We start from the raw sequence: 20,065 nt of genomic DNA, 5'->3' as shown, positions 1-20,065 counted from the left end.
CCCGCTCGGCTCCGCGCTACCCCGCCGAAGGCTTGCCTAGATTGGGAGGCGGTGTGAAGAGCAGCAGCCGCAACAGCAGCCACGCCACCATGGCGGGGCTGAACTGAAGCGGCGGCGAGGGAGGAGGGAGAGCGCTCTGCATACCCTCCTCCAGCCCATCCCTGGTGGAGCTGGGCTGGGCAGGGCTGGCGCTGCGCGTCGCGGGGCTCCTTCCCAGCTGAGCCCGCGCGATCACTCGGGCACCCGAGTCCGGCGCGCGGGGGTGGGGAGGGCCGGGCGCTTTTGTGCTTTTGCCACCCGCTCGCCCGCCTCTTCCTTTCCCGTCTTCCCTCCGGGGCGGTGTGTTTGTGTGCGCGGGTCGCGAACAAAGACCCCCGGGCGCACCCGGCGCGGCAGAGAAGGGCGCAGGGCGAGCGAGAAGATCGCCTTCCCGGGATCGACTATGGCGGATCGCAGCTTGGAGAGCCTCTCTCTGCCGCTGGAAGTGAGAGCGCGGCTGGCCGAGCTGGAGCTGGAATTGTCGGAAGGTAAGGCGAAGCCGGCGCGGGGATGGCGGGGCGAGCCCTCCGCGGCCGGACCCCGAGGTTGTTCAGTGGTCCCTCCTCGGGGCGCACGGCACTGCGCCGGCACCGGCAGCCCAGATCAGGAGAGGTTTGGCGGGAGAGGGAGCGCCCATCTTCCGCTGGGGAATTTCTGGGTCCTCCTGAGCAAGGGAAGCGGCTGGGCGGCTGGGGTGCGCGTAAATGTGCAGGCGCTACCTGGAAGGTGGATCTGTCTCCTCCGCAGTGTGCAGGGTCTCGCCTTCCCGCGTGTGGGTGGGTGGGTGGGTGTGTTTAGATTTGGCATGTGTCAGTTGATTCTTGTGGGCGTCAGTTCCTCCTGGTATGTGGGTGACATCGCCAAAGAAATGGGGTGTGTATGTGGTGGTGGCGGCGGGGGGGTTGTCAATATCCCTACTGAGATCACTCTCCCCCCCCTTTTTTTTCCTTTCACGCTCTTTCCCCTTGGAGCTCTGGGTCCGAGGGGAGCGGAGGCAGGACTGCATTTATTCCTCCGTTCTTTCTAGTTTCTTCAGAAACTGGTTATTAATGTCATTGCGCTGAAGGGGGTGGGGAAGTGATTCTCGATGGCGGCTGTTGTCTTTGCTAGCACCATTTGGGCTGGCTGTGTATTCAAGATATAGGGGGTGTTCTGCTTGGTGATAAATCCCGTCTCCCTCCCTCCCTCCTTCCTTCCTTCTTCTTTTTTTTGCTATTCTTCCTGCCACAGTGCTAGGAAAGATAGAAGGAAGAGGAGGAGATGTTGGCAGGAGAGATGCTGTTCCAGCTTTGTATGCTTTATTACAGAGAATGGAAAAATCTTTAGGGCTGGGCTTGTGAGGGATCTCATCCTGCCAAGGGGGGTGGGGGTGGAATACAGTTTTGATTTAAAGAAATCTCTACTAACACCATCACCAAAAACATCTTCCCTTATCTAATGTAAGGATTCCTTTGCTCTTTGGGTTTATCTAGAGTAGAATCTTGTGGTTCCCTATTTAATCAAGTTTTGGATAGGCACCATCAGTGCCAGTTGCGTGGTTTATAACTGATTATTCTTACCTATTTCAGAGAAAGATTAAAAGAGATTGTTTGGGGGAGAGGCTGTTATGGCTTATTTTTACGTTTTGATTGCAATTATTCAATGTTTTGGTCCTTCCTTGGGTCCTGGGAAGTTCCTCTGCATTAAAAAAAAAAATCTTGCAGATTTCTTAAGATTGTATTCTTTTTCTCATTTGGCTAATAAATGTTGAATGGTGTGATGCACATCTTACGCAAAGTGTGTGTGTGGCTGTTGCTGCATGTATTACAGAATCTTTTCCTGCTTGCCAATACAAACATATGTGTTCTGAAGCTCACACATTTTCGATCAGATTTGACGTATTTCCTTTTCCTAGCTGTATTTCTCTGGCTGGAGTCAAAATCTCCACTTCTAGACAGTCTTTCAAGTACTTAAGGAAAGAATGCTGGGGGGAGGGGGGGCTTGTAATTTTGAAAAAAGCCTTTTCTTTTCCTTTCGGAAAGGTTTGTTCCCATCCCATTTTGAAAGTCAAGGGGAGCAGGACATAACCCGGCACCTCTCCAAACTAAGGAATGGAATAGTTTGACACACAGCCTGTATTTATTTCCTCCCTTTCTCTTCCCAGTGTTTTTTTTTTCTTGTGTAACGGTTTCAGAAGGGCCTGTAGCCAGCAAGTAAAAAGCACTCATGCCATTTCCATTAGTGGGGAAGAACTGGTGTTGATGTTGCATTTTTTTCTTTTAACGCTTTGGGAGGGGGAAACCACTTGGGACTGCTGGAGTCTTTTTGCATTCCTCTGCCATGTAAAGGGCAGAGGAGAACAGCAGCATTTGCAGCAATTATATTAAGGGGTTAAGGCAATATTGACTTATTCAGGCAAGGAAGTGTTAGTGAATTTGTGCACACAAAACCACACTTGTAGATCTATGTGTAAAAACAATGTGCCCAGATAGAAGCATCCTTGTAGCCGGTCCAACTAAGACCCCCCCCCCAAAAAAAACCCAACAAATTAGAGGAAGAGATTCTATGGCAAAGATCGGATGACTATTCTGTTCACTTTACAACTTCTATTAATCCTGCAATCCAGCAGTCCTGATGGGGTAGTGCATTCAGAAGTAAGCTGCACTGTGTTAAAAGAGATAAGTTACTTTAATTACTCTTGGTAAATAAATACACTTTGAGGGGTTATCTAACAATAAATAATGTTTATTTCAGCGACAGTGATGCTGATGTGATAATTTCTGATAATTTCTTCTCTTCTAACAATAATTAGAAAATCTGATAGTTTCTCCTTTTCTAATGATTTCTGTCACTTCATTTTTATGCCACTTTTAGGAAAAACTGTGATCAGTTGGAACTATGGTAAAATAATGTTTTAACTCTTATATGGTCCTATTAATATCCACATCATATTTAAGTTTTCAGTAGATCTCTTGAGATTGTGGCATTTTGATAAATCACATTGAGAAGGCATATTGTATACCTCTCTAAATGTCTTGTTCAATGAGCAATAAACTTTATATGTAACAGTTCTACCAAAAAAGGTATAGGGCCTTGTTTGAGTAGTTGTGGTTTCCATCTTAACTGTTTAAAAAAAACTTCTCTTTCCCCTTCTTCCATTCCCAGATGTCTCTGGTAGAAAGGTTTCCATCAAGAACATCAAAACTGATTTCTCTTAGTTTGCCCCAGCCTGGTATCCTCCTGAATGAGATAGATTATAGCTCCCATCAGCTCCAGCCATTAGACATCCTAGCACTGATCCTGGCAGATTATAGACAGGTAATGTAGTGGTACTCTGTATATAAATGTTAGGAAAATGAAATTGTAGCTGTATTGCATAGATATAATAAAAATATAACACAACAAGAAAAGCTTTAAAAATATTCAAGAGTTTAAAAAAGAAAATGAAGTAGGAATTTGCAACTTTGCAACTTTGTAAAATAATTGTGTTTATATAAAGATATTGAAGTAGAAATCTTAAATATAAATATATTATCTTGCGAGACATTTTCGTTGAATTCAGGGGAAACTGTCTTTAGTTAAAACTGATGAATCTATAAAGTTCCCAGCTTTATATATAAGTTTCTGAGGATATTTTCTTCCCTGCTATTCAGTTTGAGATTTTTTTTCTTTTAAAGGCTTGTGACCTTATTCAATGTTAATGAAGAAATACATAACTTGCATAAATGTATTTACAGTATATAACATGTTTGCACATTAATGTTTGCATTATTTAATCTTACTTATGCAGCAATACATAGTTTACAACCCACCAAATGGTCCACAAGTGCATTCTAGGCCCCATATAGGGATATAGGAAGCCTCTTTCTGAATCAGTTAATTGAATCATCTGGTTTGGTGTTACTATTTCTGATTTGCATAGATCATCATCAGGGCAGGCTTCATGTGGAGATGTTGTAGGTGGAATATGTGACTTTTTAAAAATCTAGTTTAGGTTCTGACACATACATGCTAGTGACCCAAAATAGCTGCAGTGGGCTGATAAAAGAGACAGCATTATTTGCCCTTAAAAAACTGTCCATGTGACCAGCCAGTGGGCACTGCCTCTCACCACGTCAGGTTTTGGATTAGCAGTCCGAACATCCAAACACTGACTATATTGATCGACACATGTTTAATGCCCTACAAAATGCAAACAGGTTGTTTAGTTTTCTCTTTAAGGAATACCATTGTCCTGAATTATTTAATTGAATAATATCGCTTGAAGAAAAAAAAAAACCTTCAACATTTCCCCACTTCCACTGGTCCTTTCTCGATCAAAACCATTGGATTTTTGCTAGAGAGACATATTTCAAATATCATTCTATTATCAACTCTAGGAATGATAATTATTTCAGTAAATTTCTTAGATATAAAATAGGAACACTATGTTGTTATATTCCAGGGTTATAGGGGACAAAAATAAAAGCTATAAGTATTTTGGACCCCGATGGTTTTTTGGTGAAAAATACCCAAACGGTGTCCTTAAAGGAATATGATGAAGTTATATTGGCCGGTTTTATAGATTACAATAAGCCATCATACAGTTTGTTTGACTTTCTCTTAGTGTGTTACGTGAACCCAACCATTATTATTTGTTGGATGTGGTTTATTGATTGGGTTTATATATGAAACCAGCCATTTTTGCTTAACAAACTAGATTTCTATAACTATGGACAGTCAACGTGAAAGGCTCAGAATTGTAGTCTACATGGAAGGATTCCAGTTGGGGAAGACTGTAATGAAACATCCATAACTGGTTGCTCCATCACTGGAGATTTTCCAAGAAGAGATTGGACAGCCATTTGTCCAAAATGTATAGGGTCTCCTGCTTGAGTAGGGGGTTGGACTAGAAAACCTCCAAGGTCCCTTCCAACTGTGTTATTCTGTATTTTGTATTTTTTGTAGACCTAGATATGGTTTTTTTGTTTGATAGGTTGAGCGTATTAAACAAAAGAAACTGTATTCAAAAACCTGTTAAATCTGAGATCCCCAATATTGCTCTCAATGTATGTATAGATATGTCTTGTGGTACCTGTAGGTCTTTTGTTCCTCCTTCTCTTTGTCTTACTACTTGTTCCCTTCTGTACATATTTCATTAAAAAGAAAAAAAGATAGTGGCCTACAGTATCATAATTATTTCCAATGGTGGCCTTGGATTGCACATAGGCCTTGTAGAGTACTCTTAGAAATTTATGAATGGCAATATTCAGAATTAAGGTTATTCCATCTGGACTGTGAAAATCCAAACAAACACTTGATGGAAGCAATTCAGCATCCTTTTTTCTTTCATTGCCATCTTGTGGTAACCTGGATTTTTTTTCACTTCCCAGACATAGAAGATAGCCCTATTTATGCTTGGTTTGTACACTTCCTTCCTATCCAGAAGAGTGCATAAATAAATTAATGTAGACAGGGAGTATCTCAAGAGACTACAGTGCGTGTCCAGGGCAACCATCAACTGTTTGTCTTCTAGTAAATTGTTTTTTTTCCTGACTGACCATAATTACTGTGGCAGCCATCTTGAAAAAGGGCACTCTCCCTACACATGGCTAATTCTAACCCCAAATACTCCTTAATGTCCACTGGCCCTAAACTTCATTTAGATTACATCATTTCCTTAATAAAAGTGAGACATTGAACTGAATGCAGGGCACAGTCTACCTTACATTATCTTGCAGCCAACTTATGTTCCCAAATTTAATTGCTCAGGAGAAGGCAAAAATGAATTAGATATGCTAAATGCTCCTTCTTCAGGTAAGTACTGACATGGCTATAAACTTCACAGGAGTTTGTCATCTATTTTGAGAAGAAGGAAGCTCTGTAAAACCTTAGATTATACTACAGCAGCAACATTATGATCTTTGAAGAAAAAATGATATTTTAATTGTATTACATGAAAGTTAGCTCATATGATTACAGTGGGGCTTCGTTTTGTGTTTTTTACCTGTGCAGTATAAGAAGCAGGAAGGATTGCTTCTGTTCAGCCATCTGACGCCAGTGTCTTTTATTTGATTAGTTATTTTGCTATATTTCCTATTCTACTGCCTTATTATATCAATTCAGGTCAATGTACAATAAAGCCATAAAATGATATTTAGAACAGATAACCTAGAAATCCCTTAATATCCACATTAAATAACTCGATATAAGTTGACATATCAAATGAAAAGAAATAAGATGCCAGATATTCTTTGCTAGGAGAGAAAAGCCTATTAAAATGTATTTGTTTCTATATATATATTTTGAAATATCATAAGTGTACCAGTTGCATTTGTGTGACACCATGTTTTGCAGTGTGGTGGCTACCACTTAAAGATCCATATCCCTCTTATCTTCTGCAGAGAGTGGGTCTTCAACAGAGCCAATGTAGCCATTGATAAAGGGTGGATAGAATTATTTTCTGTTGCTGTGTTGTGCTTTCTCCAGAAATTCAATCAGCTTTCTCACCAAGGGGGGCTTTCATAATCTACTAAAATATTATTTTGGAGAGCTTTTGTGATTGTGAATTACTGCTTTTTACTATGGATACTGTTTTATATTTTTTTAAATGTTTGTAAATCACTAAAAGTCTGCCTAGGTCAGTGGTGGCGAACCTATGGCACGGGTGCCAGAGGCGGCACTCAGAGCCCTCTCTGTGGGCACGCGCACCATTGCCCCAGTCCTAGGCCTTCAGCTGGGTTTTATAAAACCTTTTCACTTTAGGCCTCTGCCGCCGTGTGCAAAAAAACCCCAAAAGGTTCAGTCAATGAGTCAATTTCAACTTCTCGTGGGAAAAAAAAAGATCTCGCAAAGTTGGAATTGATTGATTGAACTTTTTAATCCCACCCAGTCTGCCGTTACCGCCGCAGCCACGCCCACCCAATGAGCCATGCCCACCCAATGGGCCACACCCACCCGGCACCCGACGATGCATAAGTGGGTTTGGGGTTGCAGTTTGGGCACTCGGCCTCTAAAAGCTTCGCCATCACTGGCCTAGGTTGTAGTAATGCAAGTCAGATAACTAATTGAATAAATAAAGGATAAGGTGTTGGATAATGTAACCCTTTTCCATGTTGTAAATGAGTTTGGCTAAATCAGACATGTCAAACTCGCGACATCACGTGATGTCGCACAATGTATCGGAGCTTTTTCGCCATTGCCGGCAATGGGGTGGGCGCAGCTCCGGTATGATGAAACTGGCCCACGGGCTGGCAGTTTGACACCCCTGGGCTAAATGAATTGGGCTTAGATGTTTATGGAAACCCATGCAAAACAGGTACCATTCTGCAATAGCTTTTGACAAACTAACTCTGTCACATTTTGTACCAACTGAAGCTTCATGATCAATTTCAAACGTTGCAATAATCCTTCCTTCCTTCCTTCCTTCCTTCCTTCCTTCCTTCCTTCCTTCCTTCCTTCCTTCCTTCCTTCCGACATTTATATGGCCACCTAATTAGTCACAGAGACACTAGTGGCTTACAAGCAATAAAGACACAGTATAGAATTTTTTTTAAAAAAAATAATGTCACCCCCAGGCTACAACACACAGTCAACTGAGCCATTTGATGAGCTCCATCCCTCTCTGGGTTCACCAGGCCTGCTGGCAAAGCAAAGTCTTTAGGTCCTTATAAAATAATGTCAAAATGGAGGGCAATTTAATTTCTGAAGAGATGGTATTCCAAACAGAGGGAGCCATCACGGAGAAGGCCCTTCTTTTGGGTCCTGCCAGACGTACCTGTTTAGGGGACGGGACTTGCCATATTCCTTGCCTCTCTACTCTAGTGGGTTGGTGGATGTGACCGGCGAGATGGTGTATGGTGATGGAGGTACCCTTCTTGATTCAGACTTCCTGGGAAACTAGACAAATTGCTCTGCAGATTGCGAGAAATAGGTTTTGCCTAATATTTGTTAATGGCAATTTGTCAGACAATTGAGTTTTATTTTAAGCCCAAAGAAAAGGGCAAAATTGAGGTATGGATTACAAATAGCTTTTATTCCAGAAATGAATGTTCTGCACTTTCAATCTCAAACAAAGTAAATCTTTATAATTAGGAGAACTAGATATAGACTATAAAAGAAATGTGACACAGTGTCATCACATTTATAAACAAAAAAACCTCCCTTAGGAATATGTTTTAAGCTGTGCTGGTTTTCCGAAATTCATCTTTGAAGTGTTCCTTAAAAGTAATAAAAATGAGTTCTCATTTGATTTTTAGGAGTACCTCTAGAATTCTTGACTTGAAACAGTATTTAACTTAATTCATTATCTGGGAGAGAATATTGTTTACATAGAGATACATCTGGCAGAATTGCTGGAAAAGTTCTATTTTTATAGGCTGGTTTGGTGAATCTTTTGAAGTCCTGTTGGATTAGCCACATTATGTAGGAAGATCAGTCTGGAATGAAGAAAGTTAACCCACCAACATTCGAAAGACCACTTAGATGGCATTTCAGTTCAAAATTCAGTATTTTTCTACAGCATAAATTAAGCCAGGAAAAATACCCTCTTATCCTATGTATTTTTTTCAGAACTAAAGTAACTATTATACTGTATTTAGATTTTTTTTCTTATTTGAAGATTATAATACATAAATTTGAGCCATTGTACGTTCTGATTAAAATTAGTAATGAAAATGAGATGTAACTTCCTTTGCGCTCTTTATTTGATATAAAATAGAACATTTCCATTTAATTTTTTTGTTAGATTTTTTCCCCAGTGCTACTGTTATTATTGTTTTAGATTCTATTTTATGTCATAGCTTTTTCAATGTTTTGTTTTACATAAGCTTTTTGTAAGACTTTTAGGAATGGAGTAACTTTTTTTTAAAATGACATTTGTGTAAGCAGAGGACAGAATCAGAAATCATTACCTATGTGTGTTACGCAGTTTAGTAGATTTCTTTTCAGTTCATTTGTCACAGAAATCTCTGTTGTCCTTCAGTCGTGTTCTTGAGTCTTTTAATATAAAATATTCAGCACTTGGAATGCACTCACTCTCTTGAATCCCAAAAGACAACAGCAGTGAGAAAAACAGGCCAGCCAGTTTATCAAGCATAGAACTGGTCATAAAATCGTATTTGGCAAATTCTCCATTAAATTTGTGGATAGAGAAATTGAGTTTCTGTAGGCCATTGTTCTCAACCTTTCTCACCTGTGGATGGTTGGGGACTTGTGGGAGTTGAAGTCCGCATATCTTAAAGTTGCCAAGGTTGAGAAACACTGTCCTAGCAAAGGAGAAATTTTTGAGCCATTTCCTGAAGCCAAGATTTCCCATTAATGGGAGCGGTGGCACCATTACTAAAAACAAGTCAGATCTTCTGTTGGGAATTAAATTGAAGTGCGGGAAGCTGGAAGGCTGTGTAGACTGTGGGAGAGATGCTCTAAAACAGGACATTCTTGTACATCCTTTGTCCATCATATAATTAAATAAGTGTAAGAACATGACACTCCACCTATGCTGGTGTCAGCACAATTCCCATTAGAAAGAATTTCTAAAAGCACTAAAAGTTTCTTCAGTGAAATTGGATGAAGAACTACCAGTTAAGGAAAGTACAGGAACATTTTTCTGCCTGATGCTACAAAAATATTAGGAAGACTAAAGTGATCTATTCTAATTAAGACAGTTTTATTTTGATACTGTCTGGGTCAATGTTTCCTAAAGTTGGCAACCTTTAAGGTTTTTCGGACTTCAGTTTCCAGAATTGTCCAGCTGGCATTTCTAGACATATTGGATTCCAAAGCCCAGTTGTGATATTTTTAGCTCTTTGTTGCCCTATCTGAGTAATATTGAGTTTGGAAAGAACTCTGTAAAATTTTGGATCAGGCTCGCTGGATTTGACACTTGTTGAAGGAGGAAACCTAACTGTTGTGCAGATGTTGTAATTCTATTTTAAATTTATATTTTGAGTGTCTATAGCCTATTATGTCCCCAGGTTATCCTACAAATTCAAATGTGTGGCTTACATCAAGCTTCACAGTGAATGATGCATAGTCTGCCTTGGTGATTGTAATTATGACTAAAACCTGGACTAAATTTGGTCTTGTATCATTCCCAGAGTGCAGATTTTCTAAATATATGAATTAGCATAGCATGGCCATGTAGGGTGCTTTGTGCAGTAAAATATCTGCTGTAGCATTATTACATTCAGTGGTTGGCATTACCCATTGAATTAAACCACAATTTTTAATTATGGCTCATTGAATAAATCACAGTTGGGTAGATTTCAAAATCACACTAAAACAAAATTATGTTATGAATTAATGTGACATATGAATCCAATCCCCCCATATATATATAATTCAGTATACCTCATTTCCTTTTAGTTTTTGTAGAGTGTACATAGCATGAAATTATGTACCAAGTCTGACTTGTAATACCTGCGATTTACAATCTGATATTTCCTTGGCATTTAAGCATACTTGAGTTTAATAGAACAAGTATTATTTAAAAATAATATTGTATAAGCCAGAACTCTGCTTGGCATCACATTATACCTGTTTGCCTTAAATGTGCATACACTTCTAATCAGAGCTATGAAATGCTTAGCATGCAGTCTCTGAAAAGTATTTTGCAGTATGACTGTAGCACTTTTTTACAACACCTTAGAGTAGTTGTGTATTTTCCAGAGAGGGTGCAGCAGCAGAAGAAGAAGGCGGAGCTGTTGCTAAGGTGTTGCACACAGGTGCTACATTCCTGCTCTGAAGCATTATTTGATTGTGGAATCTGGAGAATTATACAGTCCTGCTGTTAATACAGCAGGAACATGTAACTCGTGAGAGTGATATGGGCCAATTTTACACTTATAATGTCAAGGATTTTGTGGAAAGGTGAGTTAATGCCTCCTGTCTAGTTTCTGTTAGAATCCCGTATCACATTTATCATGAGACTTATTTTCTAATAAATATGTTTCAGTAGTTTTAAGGAACTAAGTCTATAACCACATTCCTTCTCTTTGAAGCCATTCAAACTTATAACACTGCAGAAAAAGTGGCTTATGATTGGTCCTTGCACTTCCTACAGCTGCTGTGTCCTGGGGTCATGTGATTGCCATTTGTGACATTCCCAGATGGCTTCCAATAAGCAAATCTGTGTGGAAAGCCAGATTCACTTAATATGATTCACTTAACAACTTTGGCAAAAAAAGATTGTTAAAATCCAACATGTCTTAACAACTGCCTTGGTTAGCAATGGAAATTCTGGTCCCAATTGTGTTTGTACATCAAGGACTGATAGTACCATCTGCATCTATACACAGTGAATTGCAACTAGTCCTCAATGTACAACCACAATTGAGCCCAAATTTTCTGTTATTAAGTGAGATATTTATTAAGTGAATTTTGCCCCGTTTTACAACTTCTCTTGCCACAGTTGTTAAGTGAATCTCTGCAGTGGATAAGTTAGTAACCCAGTTGTTAAGTGAATCTGGCTTCCCCATTGACTTTGCTTGTCAGAAGGTCACAAAAGAAGGTCATAAATATGAACCAGTTGCCGAGCATCTGACTTTTGATCACATGATCCTAGGGTTAGCTGCAAAGGTCATAATTGTGAAAAACGATCATAAGTCACATTTTTCAGTGCCATTGTAACTTTGAAAGGTCTCTAAACGAACGGTTGCAAGTCTTCAGACCCATGATATTACATCTTTTAGCTTCTCTAGAGAGAATAATTTGTTTTGCATTTATTAGATCACTTTGGAGTCCTGAATTGCTTCAGTTGGTTTGGCAGCTTTTGCTTCCTCTCTATTCCTCTTCTTCTATTTGTTACATGTCGGAACTTGTGATTCCTTCAGCAGTGGGGAAAGTAAGGTCTCAGTGCACCAGAATTACTTCTGTCAGCAAAAATAAGAGGGCTGTCCAGAAGGAAATATGGCTGGCATTATTCCTTATGTACGTAGGAAAAGACCAAATCCACATGCTTGGATGTATTAACTAGTTCAAGGTGGAGGCCTTGGTTAGCTCCCTAACTATGCCTGTTTTAAGAATAGAAAATGTAAATAAGGTATCATAAAGCTTTCCAACTAACTTATTTCTAGAATTCTGATCGTCCAGCAATGCCCCTTAAATCATTACTCTCTTTCTCTGAGAAATGCTAAAGCAGAGAACAGGTTTTATAGTAGTTAGATCTTTGAATATTATCATGAATAGTAATGAGTAGTGGTGGAGGAATGCATATGTGTAGAAATGTATGTTTATTGGGGAAGGAATGTTCAAAGAAATAAATATTATGCGGCCAGCTTTTTGCATTAGCAAATCCTACAGATTTTATTAGATTTGATGAGAGGTTCTCAACTATTAAAGAAAGAAGTCAGCCTGTTCATTAAACCTGAATGCTTAATCAGATATCTTTTAAGCATAATATAAAGAATAAAAGTCCTTGAATAATTTATGTGGAAAATAGATCCGCTAGATGAAAGAGGCCTTGCTGTTTCCTATTCCCTAAAAAAAATGGAGATGAGAATCTATTTTTCACATAATGGTATTATTAATGAAAGGCGTATGCGTGTTCTGAAGTGGTATCGTGTAGACCAAAGGTGGGGGACTATGGCTGCTTTATGACTTGTGGATTTCAATTCCCAGAATTCCTTTATGCTGGCTTCAGAATTCTGGGAGTTGAAGTCCACAAGTCATAAAAGGGCCATAGTTCCTCACCCCTGATCTAGACCTCCTGTTGGAAGATAGAAAAAAGTTACTATACCTGGTAATAGCTGCATATACAAGATATACCCATGTGAAAGAAGATTCTAGGGGGCAGTGATCATCTCCATTACTTGGCTGAGGGAGCCAGCATTGTCTGAAGATGCTTCTGTGATCATGTAGCCATCATGACTGTACACCGAGGTGCACAGAATGCTGTTATCTTCCCACTTAAGTGGTACCTATTTATCCACTGGCATTTGTATGTTTTCGAATATAGGAGCTGGAGCAAGGAATGGGAGCTCATCCTGTCGGCAACAGTTGGGTGTCGAATCAGTTTTCTTATTCATTATTATTTCCATTTGTCCACATCATTATTTTAGCCTGGAAAATTTGGTTCACCAGCATAGATGCATTAAAAAAACATGTTTTTTTAAAGTTAAAATTGAGTTAAAATTATCTAAAGCTTTTGGGAATATCAAATAGCCAGCTAGATTTAGATTTGTAAAGATTTGTTTTAGCACCATATCCCCCAAGGTGGTGCCCTCTAGATATGTTAGGACTCAGAGTTTTCATCTCACCAACCATGCTGTTTGAAAATTTGGGGAAATGCGGTTCCAGCATGTTGGATATGGTGAAGGCTTTGCCACAGAATTTGGGTTACAAGGGGTCTTTGATGTTTTAAATGATTGGCATCTTGAGAAATACCATGTTTTTGGTTGACACAAGTTGGGACCATTTTGTGATGTTGTATGAACATATATTATTTTTCATGTTATATTGATACTTGAAACAGCCTGTACATGTAGTCCTCAACTTAAAATCATTTGTTAGCAACTGTTTAAAGTTATGATGGTACTGAAAAAGCAACTTATCACCTATCCTCACTCTTATGACTGTTGCAGTATCTACAATCACAAGAGTAAAATTCAGAAGTTTGAAATCCAGCATGTATTTAAATTGGTTGCTTTGTTTCCCATTGTTGAGGGAAGCCAGGTTCACATTACAGGCACGTGATTTGGTTAACCATGGCAAAAAAGTTGTGAAATTGGGTGTGACCTGCTTAAGTACTGCCTCTCTTAGCAACAGAGGTTCTAGTCCCAGTTATGGATTGTAAATTGAGATTACCTATAATTGGGATTGTTAGTACTCCTTGGTAAATCAGTTATTTATTGCTCACCTTTTAGAATTACAGCGTAATTGCACATTTACAGAACTCCTTGCCACCCTTCTGCTAAGGTATAACATCATTGGGATACAGTGTTCAAATAAAATTAGCTTTGTATTCTAAGTGACAAATGAAAATATGCTAAAACTGGCCTGTAAAGCCGCTTTTGTGCCATTGTAATAATTGGGATTTGACCTATTAATTAAAGTTGATCAAATGGAAATAATTTGACTTCATTTGTAAGTTGGATAGCAGCTATAAAGGGTGTATACACTAGTACATATTAAAATGTTTTTTATATTTATTAGTGTTTCCAGATGAGGCCTGGCAATTCCAAATACCTCTTAGTCAGTCAGAGAAGATAGTGGTGAATGTCTCCCTTAAGGACTTCTGAAAGGAGTATCATGGATAACTTCCAACCACACTATTGTGTTACATCATTATAATCTCTATCAACAGGATGTTATAAAATAGCAGCTATTTGTCCCAAAATGTATTTTAGGCCTCATAGGTTTTCATAATAAAGTCTCTCTCTCTCTCTCTCTCTCTCTCTCTCTCTCTCTCTCTCTCTCTCTCTCTCTCTCTCTCTCTCTCTCTCCCCTCTTTCTGTGTGTGTGTGTGTGAATAAGTTTGTTTATGTGTGTTTGTGTGTACTTGAATTCATAACTCAGAGGTGCAGTATTTCTTCTGGTTTGACAGCTGGGCCAGCTGCACTTCATTCCTTTACTTCTTGCTTGTCTTTCTCTAAAATAAACACCAAGGAAAGATTAATGTTCAGTATTCTTTTCTGATTTAATGTTTGTACATTAATTCTACAGTAACTGGAAGGCAAGATAATTGGATCTTCTGGAGAAAAGGTTGCCCTCGGGCATAAGGGGGCACGATAGACTTTTGAACCCCGTGAAACTATATACAAAGGTCTCTTTTTCTTTTGCCTTCAGAAATCAGGGATGCAGCCAACTTGCCTTATAAAATCCAATCCAATGTTGGTCATGGATGCTTAACCCAGCCACTTTTATTGGGTGGGGGGCAACAGTAGCAGAAACCTCCAGTCTAGATGAGAGATCTGTGCATTTTTTCCTCCCTACAATTCGTTATCTGGCTGTTGTTTTAGCCTCTGCAAACAGGCACCATCAGTTGTGTGTAGTAAACCAGCAGGAGAGCCCCTGTTCTAATTTGGAAACGCATTGTACTTTGGGGTCCCATAACTGTTTTGCTTGGAAAGCATATTTGTTTAAACTCTTGACAAAGAGTGCTTGCTGTTTCATTCTGAAACTACAAAGTAAACATGATTGGGTTCAGTGGAGTCCTCTCAGAGGCATTTGTACCTAGGATTGTACCATGTATAATGCCGTATTGATGTTTTACAGGATTTACAATGTGAACAGATGAGTTCATATATTGAAAACTGCGGCGTCCAACACACCTTCTCAAAATCTTTGGTTTCATCCAAAAATAGCTTTTACCAAAGTATCTTTCACTGGCCTGCAATCTTTTGCTTTCTTCATAGCTCTTAATATCAACCTTGCCGGTGCATATAATTAGTCCTTGACTTATGGCCACATTAGGGACTGGAACCTCTGTTTCCAAGAATGCAGTTGTTAAGTGATTTGCACCCAGGTTTATGACCTTTTTCCTGTGGTCACTAAGCAGATCATGCAGTTCATGTTATTAAATGAATCAAACTTCCTCCATTGATTTTGTTCGTCAGTGGTCCCTGGGGAAGGTAGCAATGGTGATCATGTGATCCTCTGGGATGCTGCAAATATTGTAAATACATTCCAGTTACCAAATGCCAAAATTCTGGTATGTTACTGTGGGGACACTGCAGTGGTTGTAATGGGAAGACTAATTTTAAGTCAGTTTTTTCAGTAACTTTGGTCATTAAACAAGTGGTCCTAAGTCAAGGAAATATATATGTATATATGTATGTGTATTTATTGATAGGGTTGAAGTTTGGAATTGACTTGCTTTTTGGATTGTAGTGATCAGGGTGGATATTTGCAGAAATTGCCACATATTACACATTATATTAAGAATTCTGTGTGGTTTCTCTCTCTAGTTAAAAAGAAATCAAACCGTCCCTTATATTTTTATCGGATTTTGGTTCTACTTCTATCTTTTCTGCACTGTAGAAAAGAATCTAAGAAGCTGGAGGATTTCTCTCTCTCTCTCTCTCTAAATAATAGAATAAATAGTTGTTCTCAGATTTTTGATAAAATTTATCTTTTTTAATAACATTTGGAAGTGCCTATTGAATTTGATATGGAACCTTCTAGGATATTTCCATATGATCCTTGTAGCATTAATGAGATCACGGGATAATAAGATAACAGAATAAGAGAGTTGTAAAGGACCTTGTAGATCTTCTAGTGCAGGGGTCCCGGCCCGCGGCATGCCAAAAACGGGGCTGCACAAATAAACAAAACCCCATCCATAGGATGTAGGCAGTACACTAAACCATGCCCCCTCTGGTCCATGGAAAAACATCTCCCCACAGAACCGGTCCCTGGTACCCTAAAGGTTGGGGGGCACTATTCTACTGCAACCCCATGCTCAGCAGGAGACCGTATACCATTTCAAACAAATTATTGTCCAATCTCTTTTTAAAAACCTCAAGTGATGGAGCACCCACAACTTGTGAAGGCAAATCATTCCATTGATTAATTGTTCTAACTGTCAGTAATTTTCTCCTTATTTCTAGGCTGGTTTTCTCCTTGATTAGTTTCCGTCCATTGCTTTTTGTCCTGCTTTTTGTTCTGGTGATTTGGAGAATAGGTTGACTCTGTTCTCCTTTGTGGTAGCCCCTTAGATATTGGAACACTGCTATCATGTCACCCCTCGTCCTTCTCTTCATTAAACCAGACATACCTAATTCCTGCAATATTTCTTCTTCTCCAAAGCACCTGAAGGCAGGACAAGAAGCAATGGATGGAAACTAATCAAGGAAGCAACCTAGAACTAAGGAGAAATTTCCTGACAGTTAGAACAATTAATCCGTGGAACAACCTGCCTCCAGAAGTTGTGAATACTCCAACACTGGACGTTTTTAAGAACAGACTGGACAGCCATTTGTCTGAAATGGTATAGGGTTTTCTGCCTGAGCACGGGGTTGGACTAGAAGACCTCCAAGGTCCCTTCCAACTCTGTAATTCTATTCTATTGGCTGGTTCATATTTAAGTGATTGTCCACTAGGACTCCAAGATCCTTCTCACAGTTACTACTGATCTGATAACAAAATATTGACAACTGTGCAGATCTTTATCCAGTGAAATATACTCAAGTGCTCCAATCTGTAGGACTTATGATCAAAATGGCTGAGAATTTTGGAAATTGTCATTAGTTCTGGAAGGTACAAGATTGAGAAAGTTGATCTTGTAAATGAGTCTGTTGGCAGTTAATATGAACATTCATGGACAGACAGCACTAATAAAAAGGTTGTTAAAAACACAAGACTTTTATTTGGACCTTTGCCCATATAAATCAGCAAAATGTTAATTTATTCTTTTGGAGTCTAGCAAGGAAACAAAATGTGCTGAAATTCCAAAGATTAGGTGGTCAACTAAATACAGCTCTTGGGTGTTTATTCCTGGGAGTTGTCTTCATTTGTGGCTAGGTTATTTGCTTCGCGCATTAAATAATTAAATGTATTGATAGCCTTGCTTTGAAATCTTACAAATATGTTGAAACTACTCAAGATTTTCTAGCCCATTGGTGAAAAGGGGGATTTTTTATCATAGCACATCTGGAAGGTGCCAGGAGAGAGGCATATGTGAGATATATAAATGCCAGAACACAAAATGCTTTAACTTACACAAAAGAATTGTTTTATAGTTATAATATATTCAGATTTTTTATGATAACAATATTCCTTTGAAGTTTGAGCTGAACCAGCTGGGATTATGTGGAAGGTATGTCACCTACCAAGTCTAAAGGCAGTCTTAATTTGAGTTAAGTATGTTTAAATGTGCATTTTGTTAATAGTTTCTCTTTCTGAACATTAGGATTTTCAGAATTTCTGTGCCACTTGCACTTGCAAGGGTTTAAGGTTAAGGGTAAAAGCAAATGATGAATATGCCTTATGACGTAGCTCAGGGCAGAGCTGATGATGGGTTTGGATTTTGTCATGTAAAAACTCTTGGCTTGCTCTGAGCAGCCCTATGCACTGGTGATTGAATTATCTGGTAAACCAGAATGTTACGGGTTCTTTGAAGTAGTCTTTCCCTATTAGTAGAAGTAAGAAATACAAAATTAGTATGATAAGTAGCTTGAGCGTAACTAAGCAACTCTATAAAAACAGATAATTACAGGGATACATATTTAACAAATATTGTAACTCCTGCATACATTTACATAATATGTCTTAAAATGTATTTTGGCCATCTTTTGGGCATAAATCTGTTTCTTCCTAATCCAAAGAAGAAACAGTATAGATCAGTGAACCTACAAGCCTGTCTTATAAAAATCTTCTGTCTTAATGTCTTCTTCAGCTGCTGACCTATGTAGGTAATTCTCAACCTGCAGCCATTTGTTTAGTGTCCAAGGTTACAACAGCATTGAAACAAGTGACTTATGATCGGACCTCACACTTATGACCATCGCAGTACCCTCAGGGTCATGTGATCAAAATTCAGTCTCTTGGCAACCGCCCTGTATTTACAGCAATTGTGATTGCCATTTGCACCCTTCCTAGCCAGCTTCTGACCAGGAAAGTCAATGGGAAAAGCCAGCTTCACTTAACAACTGCAGTGATTCGCATAACCTAAAATCAGGCAGGATTCATTTAACAGTTCTGGCCCCAATTGTGATCGTAAGCTGAGGAGCTCCTTTATTTATCTTTGCAATGAAAATGCTCATTTTTAAAGGTATTTGGGGTAGTTGAAAGCTCACTTTTGATCTCATTGGCAGATTTCTGTTTTGTTTTTATTTCTAGAACACGTCCGGATCAGTTGTGCTATAGGTTTGTAGACCTAGTTGATTTGGCAGTCTTTGGCAGATTCTGATATCTGTGGCTAGTAAGGTTACAAATTTTCCTGAATTCTATTTTCTGTAATGAGAGCAGTAATTCAGTGGGTTTTTCCACTGTAGTTATACAGGTTCTCTGTTCTAAAACCAGATGACCAATTTATAGATGATTATGTAAATTTTCATACAACCCATTGACCCTAATGTGTATGCAGTTTGATATCTATTTAATTTTTTTTGCATACTTTTATGTTAATAAATGCCTCTCTGGGGAGCAAAAGCTCTTTGCTGTTAGACAAAAAATGTCTTTTGCGGTTTCTGTCCTTCTAAGTGAATTTTGCTTTAGCCTTTATCTGAGATTGAACTGTTTATCAAATAAGAAAATATGCCACATTTTTGCTATTCCTCTTTAGTGTGGCTTCTCATGAAACCATCTGCCCTTCCTCATTTTTGGATCTTTCCCAGGATGCTTTATCTGTATGTGTCAGAGCGCCATCCTAGTTAATTTTCTGAACTGGGTGGATCTAAGTTTGTATTTCAATTGATATTTCTCAACCACAGAAACTTTAAGATGTGTGAACCTCAATTCCCAGAATTCCTAGCTAGGAAATCTGGGAGTTGAAGTGAAATCCATACATCTTAAAGTTCCTGAGGTTAACAAACACTGATTTAGATGTTCTGCCTCTGGCGATTAATCCAAATTTATCATCCCTTCCTCTTTAATCCTTTCTCTGCATACAGATTATTGTGCTCGTCCTTGTCACCAGCATTCTGGTCTTGTTTTTCTCTGCAGCAATTTGTGAGATATTTATCATACAGTGTAGCATAATGATGGACAATCTTTGAGATTGAATTGACAAAATTTAGTATGAATTCCTGCCTTACCCCCACATCCTAGTACGTATAGCAATAGGGCTACTAAACCTGGGCTGGAAAAATCTGGACAGTCACAAAGTGGCAGCAAATAGTTAGAATTCTTTGTTTAATATAGAATTCTTCTATATTCAAGAGCTGTTAATAGGATACATTTGTGGTATCCTATCCTTAAAAGAAGCCCTCTGGGAAGCCCTCTAGAAAGAATACAGAGAAGAGCAACAAAGATGATTAGGGGACTGGAGGCCAAAGCATATAAGGAAATGCTGCTGGAATTGGGTATGTCTAGTTTAACAAAGAGAAGGACGAGGGGGGACATGATAGCAGTGTTCCAATATCTCAGGGGCTGCCACAAAGAAGAGGGAGTCAAGCTATTTTCCAAAGCA

The 20,065-nt window shown here is 39.0% G+C and overlaps 1 protein-coding gene across 1 annotated transcript in view; it reads left to right on the top strand.

The window, feature by feature from the left end:
- Positions 1-442: 442 nt before the first annotated feature.
- The window catches only part of DIP2C (disco interacting protein 2 homolog C), a 371,277-nt gene continuing 351,654 nt past the window's right edge, over positions 443-20,065 (top strand). The window contains exon 1 of the mRNA XM_015811492.1: positions 443-527. Coding sequence (XP_015666978.1) covers positions 443-527 — 85 coding nt within the window. The remainder of the gene's footprint in view (positions 528-20,065) is intronic.

The sequence above is a fragment of the Protobothrops mucrosquamatus genome, unplaced genomic scaffold (genome assembly GCF_001527695.2).
Source record: "Protobothrops mucrosquamatus isolate PMUCROS unplaced genomic scaffold, P.Mucros_1.0 scaffold42, whole genome shotgun sequence".
In the NCBI taxonomy this organism is placed as follows: Eukaryota; Metazoa; Chordata; class Lepidosauria; order Squamata; family Viperidae; genus Protobothrops; species Protobothrops mucrosquamatus.
Note: the sequence above shows the minus strand (reverse complement) of the source record. Positions and strands in the feature narration are given on the sequence as shown.